This window comes from Platalea leucorodia (genome assembly GCF_965183815.1).
Source record: "Platalea leucorodia genome assembly, chromosome: 8".
Taxonomy (NCBI): Eukaryota; Metazoa; Chordata; class Aves; order Pelecaniformes; family Threskiornithidae; genus Platalea; species Platalea leucorodia.
Window position 1 is genome coordinate 7,818,377 of NC_138830.1, and position 23,025 is coordinate 7,841,401.

The 23,025-nt window shown below is 37.1% G+C and overlaps 1 protein-coding gene across 7 annotated transcripts in view; it reads left to right on the top strand.

The window, feature by feature from the left end:
* The window catches only part of IFT80 (intraflagellar transport 80), a 58,494-nt gene that overhangs the window by 11,794 nt on the left and 23,675 nt on the right, over nt 1-23,025 (top strand). For 6 of the 7 annotated variants that reach the window (XR_014229104.1, XM_082320799.1, XM_082320800.1 and 3 more), the window contains 5 exons: nt 409-519; nt 2,824-2,892; nt 9,947-10,056; nt 10,651-10,740; nt 12,743-12,880. Coding sequence is in view for 6 of the 7 variants with exons in the window: in XM_082320799.1 (XP_082176925.1) it covers nt 409-519; nt 2,824-2,892; nt 9,947-10,056; nt 10,651-10,740; nt 12,743-12,880 (518 nt within the window). In the remaining variant the exon portion in view is untranslated. Of the gene's footprint in view, nt 1-408; nt 520-2,801; nt 2,893-9,946; nt 10,057-10,650; nt 10,741-12,742; nt 12,881-23,025 lie in introns of those variants that run through there. The other variant, XM_082320802.1, reaches the window with a different exon arrangement.

A 23,025-nucleotide genomic window follows, 5' to 3' on the forward strand; every position in this document is an offset into this window, starting at 1 on the left:
TTTCAGATCCTAAAAAAGAAAACACAAGCGCTCTCCTGGGCTGCACTGGATATACCTCTGTTTGTTAGCTTTCAGACAATGAAATAACCTCAGGCAGTTGTGTCCCCAGAGAAACATGCAAACTTTAGAGGGACATAAGAAAAATGAATAGGCAACACAAAGATTATACACACCAAAAGGAAAAGAAAAATGCAACATTGTAGCTAGTTTACAAGTTGTTCTTTTGCAAGAGCTCATTTGTTTGGGCTAATCATAGTTGTGAACAACATAATTGTATGTTTCGTTCTTTTGTTGTTGTTGTTGGTTTCTTGTCTGTGTGTATTTTTAACAGAAGATAACACCATTACAGTCGTAAATACCCGATTCACAAAATTAGATAGACTGTTTGTATCTTGAATTTTTGTTTAGGGAAGTTTCACTTGATTTCAAAGTCAGGAAGAGTAGAGAAAAGCGTAGAAGCACACTGTGGAGCTGTACTTGCAGGAAGGTGGAATTACGAAGGAACAGCGCTGGTTACAGGTAAGCATTCTTAAAGTAGTGAAGTGTTTTGACAACTAAAATAACAGAAGAGCTCTTTCAAAATAAAGCCTTTTGGGTTTTTTTTTTAATATATAAAGTTGACATGTCATGAAGAAATGCGAGGGTACAAAAATACAGTATTAAACAACATTTGTGAAAAGTAAGTGCTTTCGATAAAATGAGTAGAATGTAAGTGCTTTATTCTATGGGATAAATACAATAGAATATTTTGGAAAAATAATTTAATCCTTGACATATATTTAAAAAAATGTAATCCCAAATTTCATCATTTATATTGTAGTTACATTGAATTTTATTGAATAAAACTGAGTCTATTAAGTGTTCACACGCTGGTCTAGCTTGAAATTCTTGTGAGAAGGGGGGTAATGGAGACAAAAAATCAGCAATATAAATGAAGTTAGCTATAATAAATTACTTTTTTCTTTAGTGTACTCATTATCATTGGGGTTATCACCTTGTTTAATAGAAGTTAATTTTGCACTATTTGATTAATGCTGTTTCAGAAGAATGTTGTCTACTGTAATTAATAGAATATCTAGTAAAAACATTCATCTTTTTTAGTTATCCTGTTTATTTGAAAGTAAATGTTTTTAGTATCAGAGTGCTTAGATATTTCTGTGGATGTTCTGTACTTCATAAATAAGAATATTTGATTTTTTTTTTTTCTTATCTGTTACAAAAACGTTTGCTAGGTTGGTACACTTATGTCCCTGCACATGACATTTTTTTGGCCAGCAGAGTTTACTGAGGCCTCATGAGCATCCTGAATGTTCCTGTGCTTCTCTTTCTTAATAATTAAGAGTGGTGTAGATCCAGCTGCAGTCTAACTGTCTTCTCTATCGAGGCTGGGAGAGTGATCTCCCAGTGTCTGCATCTCTACATGTCTTTTTGTCCTAAATCTTTTGGTAATTAGTTGCTTTTGGCATTTTTGTCAAAAATGTCTATCTTGATGTTAAGGGGAAGCTAATTACATTTCCTGTGATAGACTGCTCCTTTATGGGATTTCTGTTGGTGTCGGAATTTTCTGCAGCCTCCTGTTGATCTAGCACAGCTGATTTCTTTGGACAAATTCCAACTCAGTCCAGAAGTACTGAAGATAATTTTGGATCTGCTTGTTTCCAGACTCAGTCTGACTCTAAAATGCTGCTTCAAGGAACTCTGTCTGGCATGTTCCTCTGAAATCCCAGAGGGATAGAAATATTGTTCTTTTTAAAGACAGATTTGCCTCAGGAACTTCTCCAAAGAAAAAAATCGAAATTGCCTTTTCAAATTTTTTGGGGGGGGGGCGGGGGGGGGAGGGAGACTGCATGACACTTATGGGGAGTATGGGAATTCAGCACCATACCCAAACAGTGTACTCTGAGAAGATCAACTACTCTTATACCGCAACTATACTTTGAGGAAGAGTGAATCATTGATGATACTGTATCAGTTAAAATATTCCTTATGGCTCTATATTAACAGTATCGAATGTGCACAAATAAGATTTTTAAAAAAATTTTTTTACACTTTTTGAACACTTAAAAGCTACATTGGCCAGATATAAAAACCTGAAATCTGGTAAGTAAATTACCTTTGAATGGAAGAATGGCATTAAATGTCTAGGTGCACCTTTTTCCTCATTAATTGAATCTGGGAGGCCTAAATGAAGGCCCAGAGCTGTATGTTTTAAATATGATAGCACACTAGGAAATCTGTGTTCTTAATGCATACATAACTATGCTGTATAGTGTACAAGAACTTAATCTTTAATAAGTAAACTAAGTTTCTTGGTAACATACAGTTATGTTATAAAATTTAAGCCTTCCAAACAGAGCCTTCAGTTATCTTCAGTTTCACCATTTATCAACTGTGAAGCCTCCAGCTTAATACATAAAATCTGCTCCTACTCTCTTTGGACTCCTCAGAGACTCATTTAATCAGCCTCTGGGCCATGGAACTGTAAATAGATGAAAAGTACTAGCAATGCTGAATAGAAAATACAGAACTTGGGATACTTAAATAGTGATGGACTTTTTCTTCCCAGGAGCAGCTTCAGATAAGACGACTATAGGGATTTTCAGGAGAGGAAGAGACTTGTTGATAATAGCAGAAGAACAGTCTTAAATATTTTTTCCTTAATATACTATCTATTTGCATGTTAGGAAGACTGCATAAACAATAGTTACCTGTAAGAAGACCTAGACTTATTTTAACTCTACTGTTCCCTAGATAAATGCAAGTGCCATGTTTGTTAGACTTATTATTGCATTTAAATTCAGGATTTCTGTGATAACTTTACAGTTGGTGAGGATGGCCAAGTGAAAATCTGGTCTAAAAGTGGAATGCTGAGATCCACTTTAGCTCAGCAAGGTAAGTTAATTTTCTTAAAGTTCCATTAGAACTTTTTAATTTGGGGTATTATGAAATATATTTAAATAACAGGCCCTAAATCTGGCAGTGACGGTTTGTTTAAGGCTCTTAGAGCCTAGATAAACTGAAATAAAATTAAATGTAAATCATAGTTGAATACGGGGGAACTGGATTTTTAATAAGATGATTATCTTAAAAAAATTTCTTCCATTTAAAAGTATTATTGCAATGTTTTTAGACAATAGTTTCAGTTCCACCCTAAGGATTCTGGAGGGGCTAAAGAATTAAAAATTAAAAAGTCCAGCTTTTAATACCAAGCCACAGACTTTTACGGTGAAACTGAAAAAAAAAAATATCTAAAAGCGTTGCAAGAATGCTTGAAAGATGCGAAGTGCATGTAGGTTAGTTCCTCTGAACTTGAAAACTCTTAACAGCCCTTGGTTCATCTATCTGTCTATCTAACTCAGTAACTAATTTAGTACATGCAAACAGTCCTACTGAAGTGAAATGATCCCTGTGCTTAAGTTCTTTGTTGAACTGGGGCCATGGAGACCTAACCTTGATCTTGGCTTTGTAACTACAGTTTTATGCATACTAGAGCATTCCAGTTTTTTAAGTCAATTTAAAACCACATTATTGTGAAGTGCAACAGTATAAGCTGCAAATACATATCTATACAAATCGTTTGACACTTTTTAAATGCTTTTTTTTATAATCCTGATTTCTAACATTTTTGTACTATTTCAGTGAAGATACTGAGCTAGATTTTGTTTTTCAGACTTCATACATTGAGATCATGTGACCTTTTGACATTTTTTAAGAAACCACATGCACCTGGGGTTGGGTTAAATGTCAGACCCTTATCTCTTTCTAAAACAAATTATCTAAATTCTTTCAACCTGTTGAAGGCATTTTAACCACAGGAGTGAATGTAAAAATGTATTTCAGTTCTGTTAAGGAAGTTCATATTCAAATGTAATGTTTTTTCATGCTTACAATGTAAAAAGATAAGCCAACTGAACTGTAATTTTTGAAAAACAAAAAGCTGAAGGACACACTCTTCACTATTTCTCAGTTGATATCTTGCAAGCTTTTTTATGTTTAACTGTGCTTGTCTGAGGTTTGATGAAGCTTATAAAGTAAGAGACATGTTCTAGTTTTAAATATGCGAGCTGAATTTTCATTGATTTCTTAGAGTTTCTGGTATCGTATAAAAGTACAGGTGACTCCCCATGGAATAATTGTCTTTTTGTATTTGTGTTTTACGATAAGATCCTCTGAGGCTCAGAAACCCTTTAAATTTATAGGATCAGATTCCCACGGACCGCTCAGTAAGCTACTGACATACCTGGGATCAGGATAGGATTCTGCAGAAATTGTTATGTTGTTTAAGAAAGGTATATCATGTTTGAGCTAATTTTTCACTTCCTTTATCACCTCCTTGAGAAATGAAAGGATTACCATTGCTAACATTCTTTCTACTCAACCCACTCTTTGTATTAGAAGTAAATTTTCAGGCTCTTATCTTTGGATGATGGTCCACATGCCTATTCTATCTTTGGATTTTTACTCACTACAAAAACATGAACATATATTTTTCCCTTTTTTAGCTTTTTCAGTACTTATATGGAGGGCTTTGGACGCATGCAGTTCCATCACGCCAGTGCATAGAATAAAGTTAGTGTGACCCCATAGCCTCTACCGCGTTCAGCCTTGAGCTGTAATATTGCTGTTATAGCTGTGTTGTTCTTTGAGCCCGATCTCACTTCTTCATCCTTAGATTATCTTAATATTCTTCCTTTTGTTCCTCCTTTTCCTTAAACTGAAAGCTTTTTAAAAAAATGCTGTATTTGCAATCCTTTGGGCTTCTAGCTGACACAGTGTACTGATATATTTTGATGAGGTAATTTTTTTTCATGGATTGCTTTGATATGTGTTGGTAACCCACATGATTATGGTTAAAGCAGGATTTATCTGTGTATTCTGTGATGCATACATTGCAGCGTGACGCTGTGTTCCAAGTGCCTGTGTTCCTTTGGGGAGAGCCACAGAACTATGAAGAGTAGGAGGTATTGAAGGTCCACATTTGAAAGAAAAGATGGCTCTACCAGCACAAATTTTTACGGTGCTTTGTAGACTGACACTAAGATTGTTTGAGGTGAAGTCTGTAGTGTTAATGGTGCCATCTGCACTAACTGAGTCCTTTGCAAGCCAAACATCTGGCTAGTAGGACCCGTGCTGAGCCCACAGTTGCATAGCCTCTCTTGAAATGTCTGTCTAAAATTGCTACTGCTGAGGTTCGTAAACCCCTGGCTCTCTAACCCTTGAAGTCCTCTATGGAGTCAAGGGTATCGGTCAAGCTGAAAATTAAGTAGAGTGCAGTTGTGCCTTCCTCACTACAATCAAGATTATTCTGCAGCACCATTTCTTCAGCTTATCCCGCTAGTGAAGCTGACAGCTTTGCTGATAACTTTACGGCAAGATCTGAGAATCTTCAGGGAAAACAAGCAAGCAGGCCTCATGGATCCACCCTAAGTATTTCATTGCTAGAGCACCTGCTTCAATCCTGGTAACTGTTCTGCTGTCCCTAATTCCAGTCAAGACAGGAGTAACTCCTTGCGGGAAAGTCATACTTTAAATCCATGGGATGACATTATTTCTTGTGTCATGAAAACTTACTTTCTTTAAGAGCATTTGGTGAAGGACATCGCCATAACCTTTACAAAAATACGCATACATTGTGCAGACCAAGTCAGTGCTCTCCATGTGCTTTTTGATTCTTGGTGAAGCCATGACTTCCCATTATAAAAGAATATGACGCTTATTTATCATTTAAACATCATTATCCACAGACCAATTACTTCTGTGCCACACATTCTACCAGTTTACCTTACATGGATTTCTAGTTCTTCAGGTGATTTCTGTCACCTTTCCGTCAAACTGAATTTGTCATCTAGTACTCTTAAGACCGTATCTTTCTTGAGTACTTATCTTTTGGTCCTGCTGACTTTCTGATGGGCTTCCAGTGACTACTATGCTGAGTAAGCACCAAGGAGTAATATGAATAATTGGTGTATAGGTTGCCTTTTTGGTTAATGGAAGCAAAATCACAACAGTTGCAATGTAAACAGTTTAATTACAACATGTTTATTGTGAAGTGGAACTTACTTTTTAAGGGACAACTGTATTCCAAATGCAGCTCCTATTTTTTGTGCTGCCACACAGAGACATAAAATTGTCTGAATTAATGTTTCTACTCCTGTGAAAGTAAAAAGTCTCTCACAGACTTACTGTTGTAATTACTGAAGTATTTGCTGTGGCTGAAAGTGTCGGAGTGACTGCTCTATCACTCCTGCACTCAACCCTAGCTCTTTCTCTGCTGTACGCATTGGCCACGGGAATGATTCCTTGGGGATTAACATCTGCTAGTAGAGCACTGAGATGTGAAGAAGCCACGCTGTTTGCCTAACGCTGATGTTCCTTCTTCAGATCCTCTCTCCAGATCTCACCTTTTCTGCTTTTCTCACTTCTTTTCTCAGAGAGTATTTTGTCCTGAAACTGTTTATCACCAATGCAATTCACTGCAGTTTGTCCGTTCTGCTGAATTTTTCTTTCCACAGCAATGCAATGTGTTGGCAGTCCTTTCCCAACCAAGTTCTTGTTAAGTGCAGAAGGAAATGAGTTAACTTAGCTCCTGCTGTTAAGCCCTGGAAATTGTGGTTAAGTAGTCAGCCATCATAAAAAAGTTAAACATTTGGTTTAAATATAAAAGTCTTCTGATTGTTAAATCAGCATTAGAGCAGGACAAAAATTAGTTTATTTAGAATTTCTGTACAGCTGGTGACAGAATTTATGTCATTTTCAACATAAATTGCTGCCAGTAGGAAAATAGCTAGTGCCAGATTTACTTAATATCTGTTGTATGTTTCTATGAGTTGTCTCCTATAATGGTTGGGGAGTTAAAAAAAAATTACATCATTCTGTATTTCTAAGTAACATAAAATAGATGCCTTCCTAAAAGAAAATATACGAAGTACAAAAACATTCAGGAGCAATGACACCAGGTCTCAGTTTAGAGTTTGAATATTTGGAAGCTCAAATCCAGTTTAGTGTGCTGAATTGATGTGGCCATAATAAAATCAGGTTTTTGTTCAGAGAGAAAATTCAAAGGCTTAAGTGGTAAGATAGTAGATGATGTTAGGACAGTTGATATAGCAGTTCCACTGCCTAAGTATCTAAATCTCATCAAAATATTCCCATAAAAAGATATTTCAGAGTCATTTTTTGAAATGGAACTTAATATGCCAAAAGTGTCTGAAAATTTTACCGTGTAAGAGCATTTCTTAAGCCTTTTGAGTTTTTTTATTACCATGAATTATAGATGTACAAAAAGTGGATTATTTGCTCAATTTTAATTCCTTTGTATTTAGGTTGTAACAATTGCTATTTCTGAGGTTTCGTATTTCTCAAACAGAACTTTTGGGCTACAATTCCGTTGTGTTAATGTAAGTGTGCCATTAGTGCCATTGGAGGTTCATTGGGCTATTCTGCCTAACCTCCAGATCTATTCCAGAAGGAGGTGGATCTCGTTCAGGTCCTGTGTTGTATCTGTAAGCTCCACATGGGCATTGTAGAGTACTCTAGGTGCATCACATCGCGTAGGTGCTTGTGTTCAGACAGTTGAATCGTGTCTTCAAAGGCCTCATTTCTGCCAGTGAGAATACTAAGTATGTTAGAGAAAAGCAGATGCCTGAAATAAGCCTGTTCTTTCCGATTTCAGAAGATATGGAAACAAGTTTTACAGAAAAGTAAGAATGGTCTGACAGGGACTTGTTATACAGTCTCTCTTCTTGCAGTTTTATATGCACTGTTTCCATGTCTTGTAATGTTGAGACTATGCTGAAACTTGCTGTCCATTGCTGCAGGGCTTTTGCTGTGATAGAAATAAATGCTTGGACATGCTCTTTACTTAATTTTTTAGTTTTGTTTGCAAGGAATCAAGTAGCGTAATACTTTGATTCTTCTTCTTCAGGGGAGACTAATCCTGTCAAATACTATGGAAAATATTTGCATGGTTGGCAAGTCTGATTTTTTTTTTTTTTTTCCCCTGGATGCTTTTTCCATGTAATTTTTTACTTTCTTCTATTTTCAAAAAAGGTCATTTGAAAACTTCAACATAATATGTTTTTAAAACAGAACAGTCAGCTTTATTCTAGATACATCGTTCTGGAGTTTTCAATCTGCAAAAAAATGTTTTCAATTAATTGGGAAAAATCTGTGAAGTCTGTGGGCCACTCTTTCCAGTTTTATTTGTTGTCATTTGTTTTGTAAGTTGCTTCTGTATGGGATGTTTGTTTTTTTCATATATGCAGCAAAACAAAAATGTGTGTTTTGTTAGAGGCTTAATTATGGAGCCTAAACATCTTACAAAGAATAATTTAGGTGCAATACAAAGCTCTTTCTACCCATGTTTGTGATCAGTCTCGCCATTGTAGGTGAAAAGAGCTATTTTCTGATGTCTGTTGATAAGTGTTAGGATGATTGTTGTCATGTTATTTTTCTGTATCTCTTAAGTAACAATTGTGAATAAAATTGCATTAGACTATAAATAAAATGCAGCTATTACTGTTCGTTTTCTGGAGTTGTGTAAAACTGTTCACTTATAAAAAGTTTTACAAATTAATAGCATGGTAAATGGCGATAGATAATGAGGTTTGAGAAAGATGCAATATTAAAAACACTATTAAAATGATAGGTGGTGGTTTTAAATTAGGTATTGGTCAGTATCATAGTCAGTGGTCTCAGCATTGGATTTAATCGTATTGTAGGTATTCTGGCAAACAGTCTGCAGGGATTTCAAGGTAAACATGAAATGCTTTTGTACATGTTTGTAGGAAGTGTCTACAAACTAAACATATAGCAAGAGAGAAGATCTGAAGATTTGACAGCTGGGCATTGAAGGCTGACTTTGTAGACAGTTGGGAAGAGTTAACATTTTGATATGGAATGAAAGATGCCACGATGCAGATAGACCTTAAAAGTAAATTGGCCATGAAGGGCTTTGTTTGATATAATAGAGAAAATTGTGCAAAGGGAAAGGGCAACATAAATCTTTGCAGTGTCCCAGTTAGCCATGAGCCAGGGGATGAGTACATCGAGGTGAGAGAGAAGCATGTTAAGGATGAAAGGTGACCCAAAGGTGAGGAGGACAATCTCATCTTATTTTGCTCAACTATATCTTGGAATAAATTGGTCAGATTTCTATTTTTATTTTAAGAGTGGGGAAACAAAAATAATTGGGAGTATATGCATGAGGTTTAGTGAAGCTGAAGAAGCAAAATTGTCTAGTTATGAAGATGATTTGACTGAAGAAGAAATCTTATCATAGAAGAAGAAATGTGGTGATTTTAATTCTTCCAGAGGTGGTTTTCGAGAGAGCGTGAAATGAGGAAGCAAGTGGTGAATGTAGTCGGAGTCTGCTGGGACAGACCTTGCAATAAAATGGGTAGGTCTTAAAAGTTAAGTGGTGCATTGAAAAAATTGATAGGTACAATATGAGAAAAGGAAATACCTATAGCAGTAGTAAAGTCATACACAGTTTCAGTAACCCAGATATAGTATTGGACAAGCTATCAATTCATTATTTGTTTTGCATAGAGTTGATTTGTTCAAAGTTAAATTTAGAGTGCTCCCATTGAAAGGCGTTTGATGGTTTACTCAAGTGAATTTGCCAGGACTTTACCCTATGTATTTTTATTTCCTTGAAGAGTGTTGGAAGGGTATGCAGCATGAGCTAAAGTCTTCAGAGTTGTCTTTCTGGGTTGTGTCTGTGTCTTACTGCTGTTCCTATGGCTGTCTAAAACAGTAAACATGGCCATAAGTGCAGTCAGACAGTGTGGAGGGCAAATGGTTGCCCGTAGTTTGGCTTTCTCCCACTCCTGAGTTTTTGATGTATGATTTTAAGTAAGCAGTTTGAACTGGCTGTAGCAGTTTCTGCATAATTTGATCAGATAAGTAATAAGAGATATTTTTTTTTCTTTCTTTCTGTCTACAGGAACACCAGTGTACTCAGTAGCCTGGGGACCAGATTCTGAAAAAGTCCTATATACTTCAGGGAAACATCTGATTATTAAACCTCTTCAGCCAAATGCTAAAGTTTTGCAGGTATCATTAACACGTTAAGGTTGTCTCACACTTCCATGTGAAAACTTTTTTCAGTTATCTACAGTTTTGCGTACAACATAAAATGTACAAACATAAAATGTTTGTGCTAAAATTTTCCATGCAACATGTGTACCACTCATATCCCCCCCCCCCCCCCCCCCCCCGCCCTTTTCAGGCTTTTTTGAGAATAAGGAGATTGTTCATTTCTCTAAACTAAAAGATTTTTGACAATTTCTGCTGTGGATATTCTTCAGGCGTGTGATTAAGCATTTCTCTTTTTCGTAAATAAAGAAAAAGCAAAAAGATACAAGTCTTTCCCTTTTCATTTGTTACAAAAAGGCAGAAAGATACAGAAGCAATCGTTTAGAACGTGCTTTTAGTGCAGATTGTTATGCTTCCGTTCTGCCTTGTTCAGGCCGTCTTTAACTTATTTTTCTGCAGAAGAGATGACATCTGTGCATTTGTACTGTTGGAAAACCTGATCTACATTGGAGTCTATGAATGGTAGTAAATGATGAATGATAAATATTAAAAATAGAAGTTGTCAGACTTGTTGCATCTATGTTTAATTTTTTTTTTTTTTTTTCATTTCAGTGGAAAGCCCATGATGGACTTATTTTAAAAACTGACTGGAACTCTGTTAATGACCTGATTCTTTCTGCAGGTGAAGATTGTAAATATAAGGTGAGTACTGGTTAACTTTTTAGGGTAAACTAAATGACAGAGAAAGATATTAGGCATTCTGATGTTTTCTGATTTTAATACTACTTGGAAGCTCAAATTTAGATGAATAGTAGTTCAGTTTTCAAGAAAAACTTGTTACCCTGAGTTGTATTATTTGTAAATACATCTTGCTCTGACTAGTAGCATAAAATTAGAAATGTTTTTTTTTAAATACAGCAGAATGAAAATAGGTAAAATGGAAGTGAAACAAACTCCAAAAGGAAATATGTAGAAATATAGAAATGATTACTTGAAATAGTATAAGCTATGACACATGCTGAAAGAGGTAACGATATATAAAATTAGAGCAGATAAAGCTGCTGTTTTCTATTATAGGAGCATTAGTGAATCCCTTAGGAAATTTTTTTGTTAGAATATTCTGTATCCAAAATGGGAAGCACATATTGTGTTCTTACCTTAAGTAGGAACTTATTTTTAATTGTATTATATGTTGGTTCTGTCATTCTTTAAGGATATAATGGCTGTGATAAAAATGTACACAATTAAGAAATTAAAAAAAATCAAAGTGTTAAAACCAAATGACTTCACTCTGTGAACTGGCTTTCTGATATTCTGTTGGCTTCAATCAGTGAGAAAATGTCTTTGATCTGGAAATTTGCAGAGGTGCCTTGCATTGTTGGGAAATGAGTGCAAATAGAATAAACTTTGTGGTTGTTTTACAGACTTACAGTAATTTGCAGGTGTGGTGGGTTGACCCTGGCTGGACACTAGGTGCCCACCAAAGCCGCTCTATCACTGCCCTCCTCAGCTGGACAGGGGAGAGAAAATATAACGAAAGGCTCGTGGGTTGAGATAAGGGCAGGGAGAGATCACTCAGCAATTACCGTCACGGGCAAAACAGACTCGACCTGGGGAAATTAGTTTAATTTATTACCAACCAAATCAGAGTAGGGTAATGAGAAATAAAAATTACATCTTAAAAACACCTTCCCCCCACCCCTCCCTTCTTCCCAGGTTTAATTTCACTCCCAATTTCTTTACCTACTCCCTGCCCAGCGGCACAGGGGGACAGGGAATGGGGGGTTGGGGTCAGTTCATCACACGTTGTCTCTGCTGCTCCTTCCTCCTCAGGGGGAGAAATCCTCACACTCTTCCCCTGCTCAAGTGTGGGGTCCCTTCCACAGCTCCACAGGTCCTGCCAGGAGCCTGCTCCAGCACAGGCTTCCCATGGGGTCACAGCCTCCTTCGGGCATCCCCCTGCTCCGGCGTGGGGTCCTCCACGGGCTGCAGGTGGAGATCTGCTGCACCATGGGCTGCAGGTGGAGATCTGCTGCACCATGGGCTGCAGGGGCACAGCCTGCCTCACCATGGGCTTCCCCAGGGGCTGCAGGGGAATCTCTGCTCCGGCGCCTGGAGCACCTCCTCCCCCTCCTTCTTCCCTGCCCTTGGTGTCTGCAGGGCTGTGCCTCTCGCAGTCTCACTCCTCTCTGGCTGCACTTGCACAGCTTTTTTTTTTTTCTGCTTCTTAGCTATGTTATCCCAGAGGCGCTACCACCATCACCAATGGGCTCAGGCTTGGCCAGCGGCGGGTCCGCCTTGGGGCCAGCTGGCATTGGTCCTATCGGACATAGGGGAAGCTTCTAGCAGCTTCTCACAGAAGCCACCCCTGTAGCCCCCCCACTAGCAAAACCTTGCCACGCAGACCCAATACAGCAGGAAACAAAATTCATTAGTTCAAAATATTTTATACAGAAAATGTAACATTTGCTATAGCCGCAAAGCAAAGTCTATTGCATTAAACAAACCAATATTGATTAGGAACAACCTTTAATGAAAAATGAACTATAATATATGTGATTTTTCTAGTAACTCAAAAAGGCACTGAAATAACTTAGTGTATTTCTGCAACTTCTGTGATCATGAGGGATAGCTCTAGAATAAGTAAAGGTACACCCAAACTATTTTCGTATAGAGAGATATATATATTTAAATTTTTTTAAAGGTTTGGGACAGTTATGGACGTCTACTGTACAGCTCACAGCCCCATGAATATCCTATAACATCTGTTGCCTGGGCTGTGGATGGAGAATTATTTGCTGTGGGGTCTTTTCATACTTTGCGTCTATGCGATAAAACTGGGGTAAGTAACAACTCTGAGAAATAGCAGATGTGGAATTGTACAAATTTATTGATAATACAGTAAATATTCCTGAGGACATACGTGTACAGGTGGGTATTTTTATTAGCAAAAACTAGTCATGACTTCCCACGCCTTCCTACTGGGTGCATCTGACTAAGATGTTGCCTTCTTGATCTGCTTAGCTGCACTTCTAAATATCTTTTGGGCTGGATAAAATTGTTTTAATAATATTTTGCCTTTCAGGATGTTAAATTTTTCTGTGCATTTTTTTGCTTTTTTACTTAAAAACACGAAGAGTTTACAAGCATCTCTTGTAACACAATCATAAAATGCAGTTATTAACCATAAAAAGCAAGGAGTGTATAACAATAACCTATCCTTAAAAAGGAGGTAGAAGAACAATGTCTTGTGCTTTTATTATTTAGCTTTAATCCTCCTGGGGGCCATCACAAGTCAAATGAAGCACGTAATTGGGAAAAGCCAACACGGTTTCACAAAAGGCAGATCGTGCCTGACAAATCTGGTGGCCTTCTATGATAAAGTGACCTGCTCAGTTGACATGGGGCGAGCGGTCGACATCGTCCACCTGGACTTATCCAAGGCTTTCGGTACGGTTCCCCACGGCCTCCTCTTGGAGAAACTGATGTGTTATGGCCTAGACAAGTAGTCTGTGCAGTGGGTGAGGAATTGGCTGGTGGGCCGCACGCAAAGGGTTGTGGTAAATGGCTCTTTTTCAAACTGGCAACCCGTCACAAGTGGGGTCCCCCAGGGATCGATATTGGGCCCAATGCTATTCAATATCTTCATAAGTGATCTGGATAACAGCATCAAGTGTAGCCTGATGAAGTTTGCAGATGACACCAAATTGAGTGGGGAAGTAGACACTCTGGAAGGGAGAGCCACCCCGCAGGAAGATCTGGGTAGGCTGGAAGAGTGGGCTAACAAGAACCGTATGAAGTTTAACAAAGACAAGGTCTTGCACCTGGGGAAAACATAATCCAGGAGTGCAGCTCAGACTGGGATCCATCTGGCTGGAGAGCAGCTCTGTGGAAAGGGACCTGGGGGTTCTGGTGGACAGGAAGCTCAACATGAGTGAACAGTGTGCTGCTGCGGCCAAGAAAGCCAATAGGATGCTGGGTTGCATCAGAAAGGGCATCACCAGCTGAGAGAAAGAACTTGGCACTTGTCAGGCCACACCTGGAATACCATGTACAGTTCTGGTCCCTGTTGTACAAAAAAGATGTGGACAGGCTGGAGGGGGTCCAGAGAAGGGCCACCAAGATGACCAAGGGTCTGGGCAGCCTGCCGTATGAGGATAGGCTGAGAGAGCTGGGTTTGTTCAGCCTTGAGAAAAGGAGGCTTAGAGGTGATCTCATCACCATGTACCAGTACTTAAAGGTGAGCTACAAAGAAGATGGAGGCTCCCTTTTTACAAGGAGTCACATGGCGAGGACAAGGGGTAACGGGTACAAGTTACTCCCAGGGAGATTCCGATTGGACACAAGAGGTAAATTTTTCACAATGGGAACAGTCAATCATTGGAATAATCTCCCCAGGGAAGTGGTTGACTCCGCTACGCTGAACACGTTTAAGACTCAGCTGGACATGGTGCTGGGGCATCTCGTCTAGATTGTGCTGGAAAGGCTGGACCAGATGATCCCTGAGGTCCCTTCCAACCTGGTATTCTATGATTCTATGATTGAGCTTTTTTTCTTAAAAAATACTAAGAGTTGACAAGCACATCTCATGAGGAGATCACAAAATGCAGTTGTCAGGCGTTAGAAATGGTAAGGCTAAAGCAGTAGTAAAAGAGGAGCTAAAAGAACATTCATGCTTCTACTTCGGATAGCTAGACAGGGCACAGTTTTTCAAGCTAAAGACATACTTTAATCTTCTCATCTGATGATCTCTATTACTTCTTAACTGTTGTGAGAGAAGAAAGGCTCCTAAAGAAGATACCTTTGTTTCTCTCTCTCTCTCTTTTTTTTTTTTTTTTTTTACTTGAAGATTTATTCCCAGTTTGTTTTTGTCGACCTAGGGTTTTTTTCAACTTGGTCTCCAATTAAAATTGATTTAATGCGGTTTCATCTACCTTCATTGGTATTCTACGTAAGTTAGCCCAGAGCACAGATTGACCTGATTGTCTCTGTGGATTTCCTGTGGTTCTGCAACTTTTTGTTCAGAGTCATGGTGCATCGAACCTTGCTGGTTTGGGACTTTTATTGTCCCATTCTCTACCTCCTTTCTTGTTGTATTTGTTGTTCTTTTGCTCAGATTGGGAAAACAGCATTTGCTGTGGTGTTTTCGGGCATCTTCAGTAGAGCATGGTTTTCCTTACCATGAACTTGGACTATGTGTTTCAAGTATTTTTACGTTTGTGAAGAAGCGCCTTTAAAAATTATGAGAAGAGGCATGCAGGATAAGATCTCTGAGTCTTCATATTTCACTTTCTATACTGATTCTGGTTTCAGTGATCTTTGCTGACAGTAATAAGTGTAAGCTAGGTGTTAAACTGGAAGCAGGGATTGCTTCTCTTTTCTATGCCTTTTCCTCTTACTCGCTTTGAAAAATTCCTAGTGCTACTTAATCTGTATAAATAAAATTTGATGATAGTTATCTTGAAGGAAAACAAAAGTACTCACATGCAATTTTCTTTTGGAAAGTATTAATTTTCCCATTTTGAAAAAAGTTGTTTTATTTTGATATCTACATTTTTAAGATTTTTATGTTAAGGAGATTTTTATTACCTGTGTGTTACAAACACACTAGAAAATTCAGGAGAGCAAAGTAGTGAGCAGAGTTGGAGCCTGAGGTATGAGCTTGTGCAAAAGATTGGGGTAGCACTTATATAGGTAAAAAAGATATTGAAGTAGGTATAAAAGATAATGAAGTAAAGAAGATATTTCCTGTCTCTTTGGTTTAAGGCTGGAGAGCAGATTGCAATTTCCATCGTTTAATGTTTTTCATTGTTGAAATGATTCTTTTTAAAGAAGATATATCTTACTGTTAGATTTACCTGCCTCTGTTTTTGTTCAGAATTGGATACTATTTCTCTTTGCAGAAGAAAACAGATAAATTGTCTCTATGCATACAGTCATACAGATTGTGCAGTCATGCCCCAGCTGTTAGAGGATGGGACACTCAGATGGTTGTTAAGTAGCTACAGCACCAGTGGGGACATCTTTTCCTTTCCCTGGCATTCTTCTGGTTGGGCTAATCTTAGGCATTGAGGGCAGGATTTTGTCATTATCTCTACCAGCTTGGTGTGCGTATCTGCTGATACACTTGCTGATTCCCTTAGAAGTGTCCTTTAGGATTGCCTCAAAGCTTTTGTTCCTAGGCAAGGTGAATAGGAAGATTTTTCTCCATTTAATATGCTGCTTAATGCCACTTAAAATGTAATTAAAGCAAAATGTAATTAGATGTAATTAAAACCCTGACTGTCGCCTTTCTATCTCCCTATATAAATATGCTGTTGTGGAACTGTTTATATATATGTACGATGCTTCACTTGCTGAAGCCAAATAAGGTATATTTGTAAAAAGCAGTTTATATTAGTATAATGACATCTGTGTTGGACTACATTATGTAACATAAATTGATTTAAACAATCAGACTAGCCATTAGCATTTCCTTCTCGAAACAGCACTTTAAATCATGCCCTCTTCTTCCACATCCACTTTCCGTCTCCTTTCTGAGTACTGGGATCACTGAGCTATATCAGCAAGTGGTAAACTGAAATAAATGTTTCTGATCCCGAGGGCCTTACTGTTTTTCTTGCTAGTTATTATGTAATATAATTTAATATAAGTATGGTTCCAACTCCTGCTAGCTGAAAACCAGTAATTTTTTAATCAGCATTTACTGTTGAACAGGCTTGTGGACTTTGTTTGAAATTTTAATGCAGATAGGTTTATTTTTTCATAAAATTAAGGGTCCTTTTACCTGGTTTATTATTCCATTCTTAAAGAAACAAAGACATGTACAGTAGCCAGTGCCAGATGCTTTTGTCTGTTTAGCAGCTAGCAATGGTAATTTATTCTCTTCAAAAGTAATGATTTTTCATGAAAGTTTCTTTTCTGACATTAAATGTAAATAGTTACTAAAGAACTAGCTTTGCTAGTATTGAGGGAAAAGGAAGAATGATTCACATACCACCAGAGTGATGGAGTTTGAAGAGAACCAGACCTGGCTTTTACTGGTCAACATAGACATTTTTATTATGTCTGATGTAATGGAGCTGTATTGGCAAATTGCTCCTCAGGGAGCCATCAGGCGATATATATATCATTAACTCTTCTCTAGCATATGTGTTCAGTTTGGGGACATAATTAAATTAAATTCTGTTAGTGTATGTTCTTTTCTCCTATTTTCTTTCTACCTGGATACTTTGTTCTAGCAGCTTCATGTTAAAAAAGAAAACTACAAATATAATAGTAGCTTTTAGAAGTTTTATTTCTTCATTTAAAAATAACTTCTGCTCTGATAGCATTATGTATCTAAAATAAATTATTATGGCTATCCTACAGAATACCAAACAAAATATATGTGATGTTGAAATTTGTTGCCTGCTTTAGTGTCTGTGATCATTAATCCTGCAGAGAGTGCTAAGATTAATTTTAAAGTATATATATTGAAATGTAAAGCTGGATGTATTGATGGGTAGACTTCAGTCTTCCTGGTGTTCACAGCTTTTCAGAATCTAATCACTCGGATGGAGGGCAGTGCTTAAAAAGGTCATTTATGTAAGCTATTTCCTGTGGTTCTGCATGCTTCCCTTGACATTACTGATCAGGTCAAAATATTTACACAGTAAGAGATGGTAAGAATGACTGAAATTCACTGATTTCCTCCTTCCCCACTCCACCCCCACATAAGTATCTTAGAAAATGGACCATACTCATCTGCTCCAAAGACAGGTTGCTTTCCCAGTGCCTTGGAGAGTGTAGAAGGATAATTGATAAAAAACTTGAAAGTGAAACACGGTGGTCAAATTAATCCTTTTAGAATTGCCAACAAAAGCTAGCAAAGATGGACATCAGATTTATGTTTTAATAATGCTGAATGTATTTATGCATTTGTTTTGGGGAGGCCTTTTAGACTTTTCTTCTGTTAACGATTTGTTTACCCTTAATGGGGATTGATCAGTTTGATTTGATTTTTGGTTGTTGTTATTCTCCAAATTAATTGTGCTCTTCTTGTCGAACAGGGTTTTTTTTTTTTTTCTGGTGATGTTTATCTACAATCTGTTTTCGTAAATAAATTGATGTTTGTTTGACTGCTAAATCTTGCTCTTTGATTTACTTTTATCTTGATTTCATCACTATGCTTAGCAAGTGCTTTGTAATGAAAGCAATTTTCCGCCTAAATCTGTACGTTCATGCTTTTAAATGATTATGTACATTCTACAAACTCTTATTACAGAATGAATTGTGGCCATTTTACTAGACTGGTAGTTTGCAATTTGACTGATTCTGTTATACGTGGCTTTTTATATTCCATAGCTTGCTCCGTGGAATGTCTGATTTTGCTAGAAATTCTATAAAGAAACCATTTGGAAAACTTCATAAAATGTAGGGAATATTGCCTAATATCTATAGAAAATAAGGAAAAACATTCTGCAAGTGTAACAACTACTCCTCACGTGCCACCCCATTTAAAACAAGTGTGAGTATGGTGCTATGGCTAAAAATATTGAGCTCCGTGACAACATGTTTCTATTCAGCTTTTTCTCAAAAGATACAGACTTGAACTTAATGAAAGTTGATTACATTAATTTGATGTCCAGGGGTGGTCATATGTTAAATAATTAGCAGTGATTGTCCTTTTTTCCTTATTTCCGTATTTTTTAAACTGTTGGCAAAGAGAAGCTTTGAAAATAATTTTAAGTGTTTAGCATTAAAGCCATGATTTTCATTCAGGACAGTAAATTCTGTGGCTATTGTAAAATTAACATAATTTATCCTTTAAATTGACGTTAGATGTTAGACAAATATAAAAGAGAGAGCAAGATTTTGAAAGTGAATGTATACAGTGCATATGTTTTCGTGTTATTCTGATAGTGCTGAGTTGTCCTAAACTAGAGCACTATGAAAATCCAAGCAAATCTGGTTTGTATAGAGTTACAATGAGCTTTGATCTCATTACATTTAGTTTTAGTCTTGTTTGGCAATGTAACAAAAATAAGGGTTGGGGTTTTTTCTGCATTGCTTCTATTTCATCTACCTTTATTAACAGTCATGATCCTGAATTCTTTGTATCTCAATAAAAGAAAAAATATTACAGATAGGTTTCCCATGGAGTTATGTTGTTGACCAGTTCTTTCCAAGTTGGCCCGTTTTAATTTATTAGAATTGGCTAATGTAACTTCTGGAAGAAAATGAAAACATGTGGATCATCTATGGAAGCAATAATCTATTTAAAGCACTACATCAATGCTTCATTTTCTAAGGTTAAGAATTTATATGGGACAGTTTGTCATCCTATTTTTAGTTCTTGGGTCTAATAGTTATGAGAATGTGCTTGGTTTCAGGAGAATTTTAGATATCTTCTGCTTGGCTTTGTTCTTCTAATACGCAGCTTAATACCTCACCTGGAGGTCATGGCTTAGTTTTTGATAATTCACATTAATTACTGGGGTCAAGTCCAACAAATGTTTAAGAAGGCAACAGGATTCCTTCATAGTTCTGTACTTCAGTAGTCATGTCAAGGATAGTTTCTCCTCTTCAGGTAAATTGCCCTGTATTCGCGTGTAGCACTGGATTTCCTTCCCTCCAGTTATGCATGTTGTCTCTGGTTTGTAGTATCTTTTGTGGATTCCTGCGTGGTAGGAATTGAAAGCCTAATCAGACATCTTATATTGTAAAATATCATTGTATTTTATACTGAGTAAAATATTGGCGGAGGAGGGTATGTAGACAGATATACATGTATATTTCCCACGAGCTGATTCCATATATGTATGTGCATATTCAGGTGTTTCTAATGCACCTAAGTATGGATTTGCTTTGGATAATTGATTTTTATAATCTTCTAAGATCCAATTTGCCCTCCATTACATCAGAAAATTAATAGTCATTTTCTGATGAGAAGCTTCTGGGCAGTTTGCACTCAAGTGTCGGTTCATCACTCGGGAGTAGTGAGAGCTGATTGCCAGCTTTTAGTGGACATTCAGACTATAATGTATTTTCAGATGTCAGCTGCCTCTGTACTAATGCGAAATGCCCTATGGGGCACAAGGAAAACTGAGCCTTCACTTAAAAAGAACTAATAAATAGAAGTCCTCAGTTATTAGGAGCTGAAGGTTTCTTTAAGCGTCAGACTTGGATTGGAGGCTGGTTCTAGCACGCTCGTTTTGTATCAGTTGGGGCATAAAGGGGCAAGAGCATGTATTTGCTGTTAGTCCGCTCTGCGCTCCGATTCCTGGAATGGATTGTGGAGGAGATTGCACATTTTCTTTTCATAAACAAAGGCAAAATAATGGGCAAAGACTATTATTAAAGTCAGTGGATTAGGTATGCTGTGTAGATTCTGACATCGTGGGGAGGTTCAGCAGTATCAGCTTTAGTTCAGCACATGTCAGCATTCCCTGATCAAAGCTCCACATGCCAGTAAACAGAGACCAGCCAGGAAAAACCAAGTGTCCTTTGCACAGCTGACATCAGTATTACTCTTATACTTTAAAATTTAAGAAAATACACTTTCTTCACTACGTTTTTTCAAAACGTTTATGCTGTGGTATTATGTGGATAACTGTTCTTAATTTATTGCATTCAGTCCAGAAATAATAACTAACTAGAACCTTCATATTGAGTCTTGGAGCATCAATATTACACATGTAAAAGACTGTTCTTGTTCCTGGGACACAGAGTTCTCTGAATCTGCTCATTGAAATAATTTTGCTGACATCTCAAGAGCCTCATCAGTCTCCATTTATGAAAATCAAACAGTATTCAATGACTATAGTACTTCATCTTTTTTACTACATCTTGCAATCAGAAAAGGGAAGCTTAAGTTATTGCATTTATGTATTGACTTAATATAATGAAACTTTTATAACTACCATTTTTGTTCTTGAGAGAGTTCATTGAATTAAATGAAAAATTAATTATGACACAGGAAAAGTATAAGCCAAACAGTAATACCAAAGTATAATTTTGCAGCTAATGTTAGAACAACGTTCATACAGTCATTCCTACAGTCATATTCTTACCCTTTGTTTTTAACTCAGTGTATCTAGGAAATATATAACAGCTATTTCAGTTTTTAAAAATTGTTCCTACCTTACAAATGGAGAGCTAAATGATTTTTATTATAACATTTTGTGTACATGATAAATGTACCAGACATCTGCAGGGAATATGACTCATTGGAGCAGTCTGAATTATACTGCGAGCTTTCAAAAATAACCAGAAAATAAAACTTTGTAATTGCTTTATATATTTTTAAAAAAAAAAATTAGGTTGTATTCTGGAAATATTTTACTGAGTATTTCAGCTACCTGAAAAAAAAGACTTCTGGTTCAAAAAAAAAAAAAAAAAAGCTGTTTTGGAAATGTATCCTCTCAAAGATGCCGTGTGTCTGCTATGCATAAAAAAGTAGCACCAAAGCCACATTCTTCAAGCTCCTTAAACTGGTTCTTAGTTGATGGCTTGATGCCCCTTTATTATTCATTCTGACTGATGGGTAGATTCTTGATCTAAGGGAAATGACCTTAGAAGCAGCCTTGTCTGTTTGGGAGGATCCCAATATTCAGTTTTGAAATAGTAGTTCTTCAAAGTGTTCTCAGATAGATCACATTTGGCCAGCTGTGAAAAATATGTCTGGGATGTAGGACATTCAGAGCATTCTCTGAGTGTGCTTGTTACAATCATTTGTCCTACAACCTCAAGTGCTTACTCATTTGCCGCATAAGGATGTCAGACATAGTTAAATATTATGCTCTTAATTACTATAGAGTGTTTCATACAGAATTCATCCCGTTGAGACAGAAGAGTAGGTTATGGACTTTTCTCCAAACCTTGCAATTACCTCCCCCAACGGCAGATCATATAGGCAGTGAATGGCGTATCTGTGAGCCAAGAGGCATGGAAGCCGAAGCCTTAAAATTGAGTGCTTGAAATTGGAAATTCGGTCAGTGCTGACATTGTCTTTCGCTCGCCCTTGTGTGCGTAGGCAGTAAAAGAGCCTTAACTCAGTAGGTCGTCTTACACAGTATTCTGCAAATCATTAGTGCAACTGGGAGGTTGAATTTCATCCCATTGTGTTGCCTTGCTATTGAACGTATAAGTCTTACACCTTTATTTTCCTGTAATTTTTGTGATTCCATTTCTCATAAATCGTATGAAGACTTTGTGTGAAGGGCTTAGTATTTCTTGGGTTTTATGTGTACTGCAAAAGAAATCAGAATATAAAGTGTGTTAGAAACATTAGGTGAGCATTTTCTTCCAACCATCTCTCCTTTGGTATAATATCATGTATCCAAAAGTCGTGAGAATCCAATGTCTACATTTAACTTCAATCACATGTTTTTTTTCTCACTGATTTGATTCTTAAGATGTCAAATGTATTTGAACATTCAGGTAGTTCTTCAATTGCTAAATGTTTTTTAAAATATTCTATTACGCGGTTCTGAAGAGGCTATTGTTAAGATTCGCTTCTCATTTTAAAACCTGGTTTAATGTCTTCCTAAAAGTCCATAAAAAGGTTATTTCATTTTTTGTCATCCACTTTCAGGGAAACACTTGTTTGGAGATTTGGGATGATTTCTATGAACTGTATTTCTGAGATGCAAGAGAGAGAAAACAAGTGTCTCGGTCTGGAAATTCTTCTAGTTTTTTACAAGAATGTATTAATAAGGATCCAGCTAAACTTTAGAGGAGTCTCGTACGTAAGGCTGGGGGAATTTAAGAATAAAGTTCTTCATTGGAGGGAATTTAAATATTGAAAAGGAACAAAATGAGGTTTAGTACTAAATGTAAGCTTCTCTCATAACTACATTCATGCTATGGATCAGAAGGAAAAAAGCCAATGCTAGTTTTAATACGTCTTTCTTGTTCCTTGGCTAGGAGGATTTATAATTTTATTTTTTGCAGTGCTAACAGAGAGAATGAAGAGCTGGGGGGGTGTGAAAGGATAAGAGATCA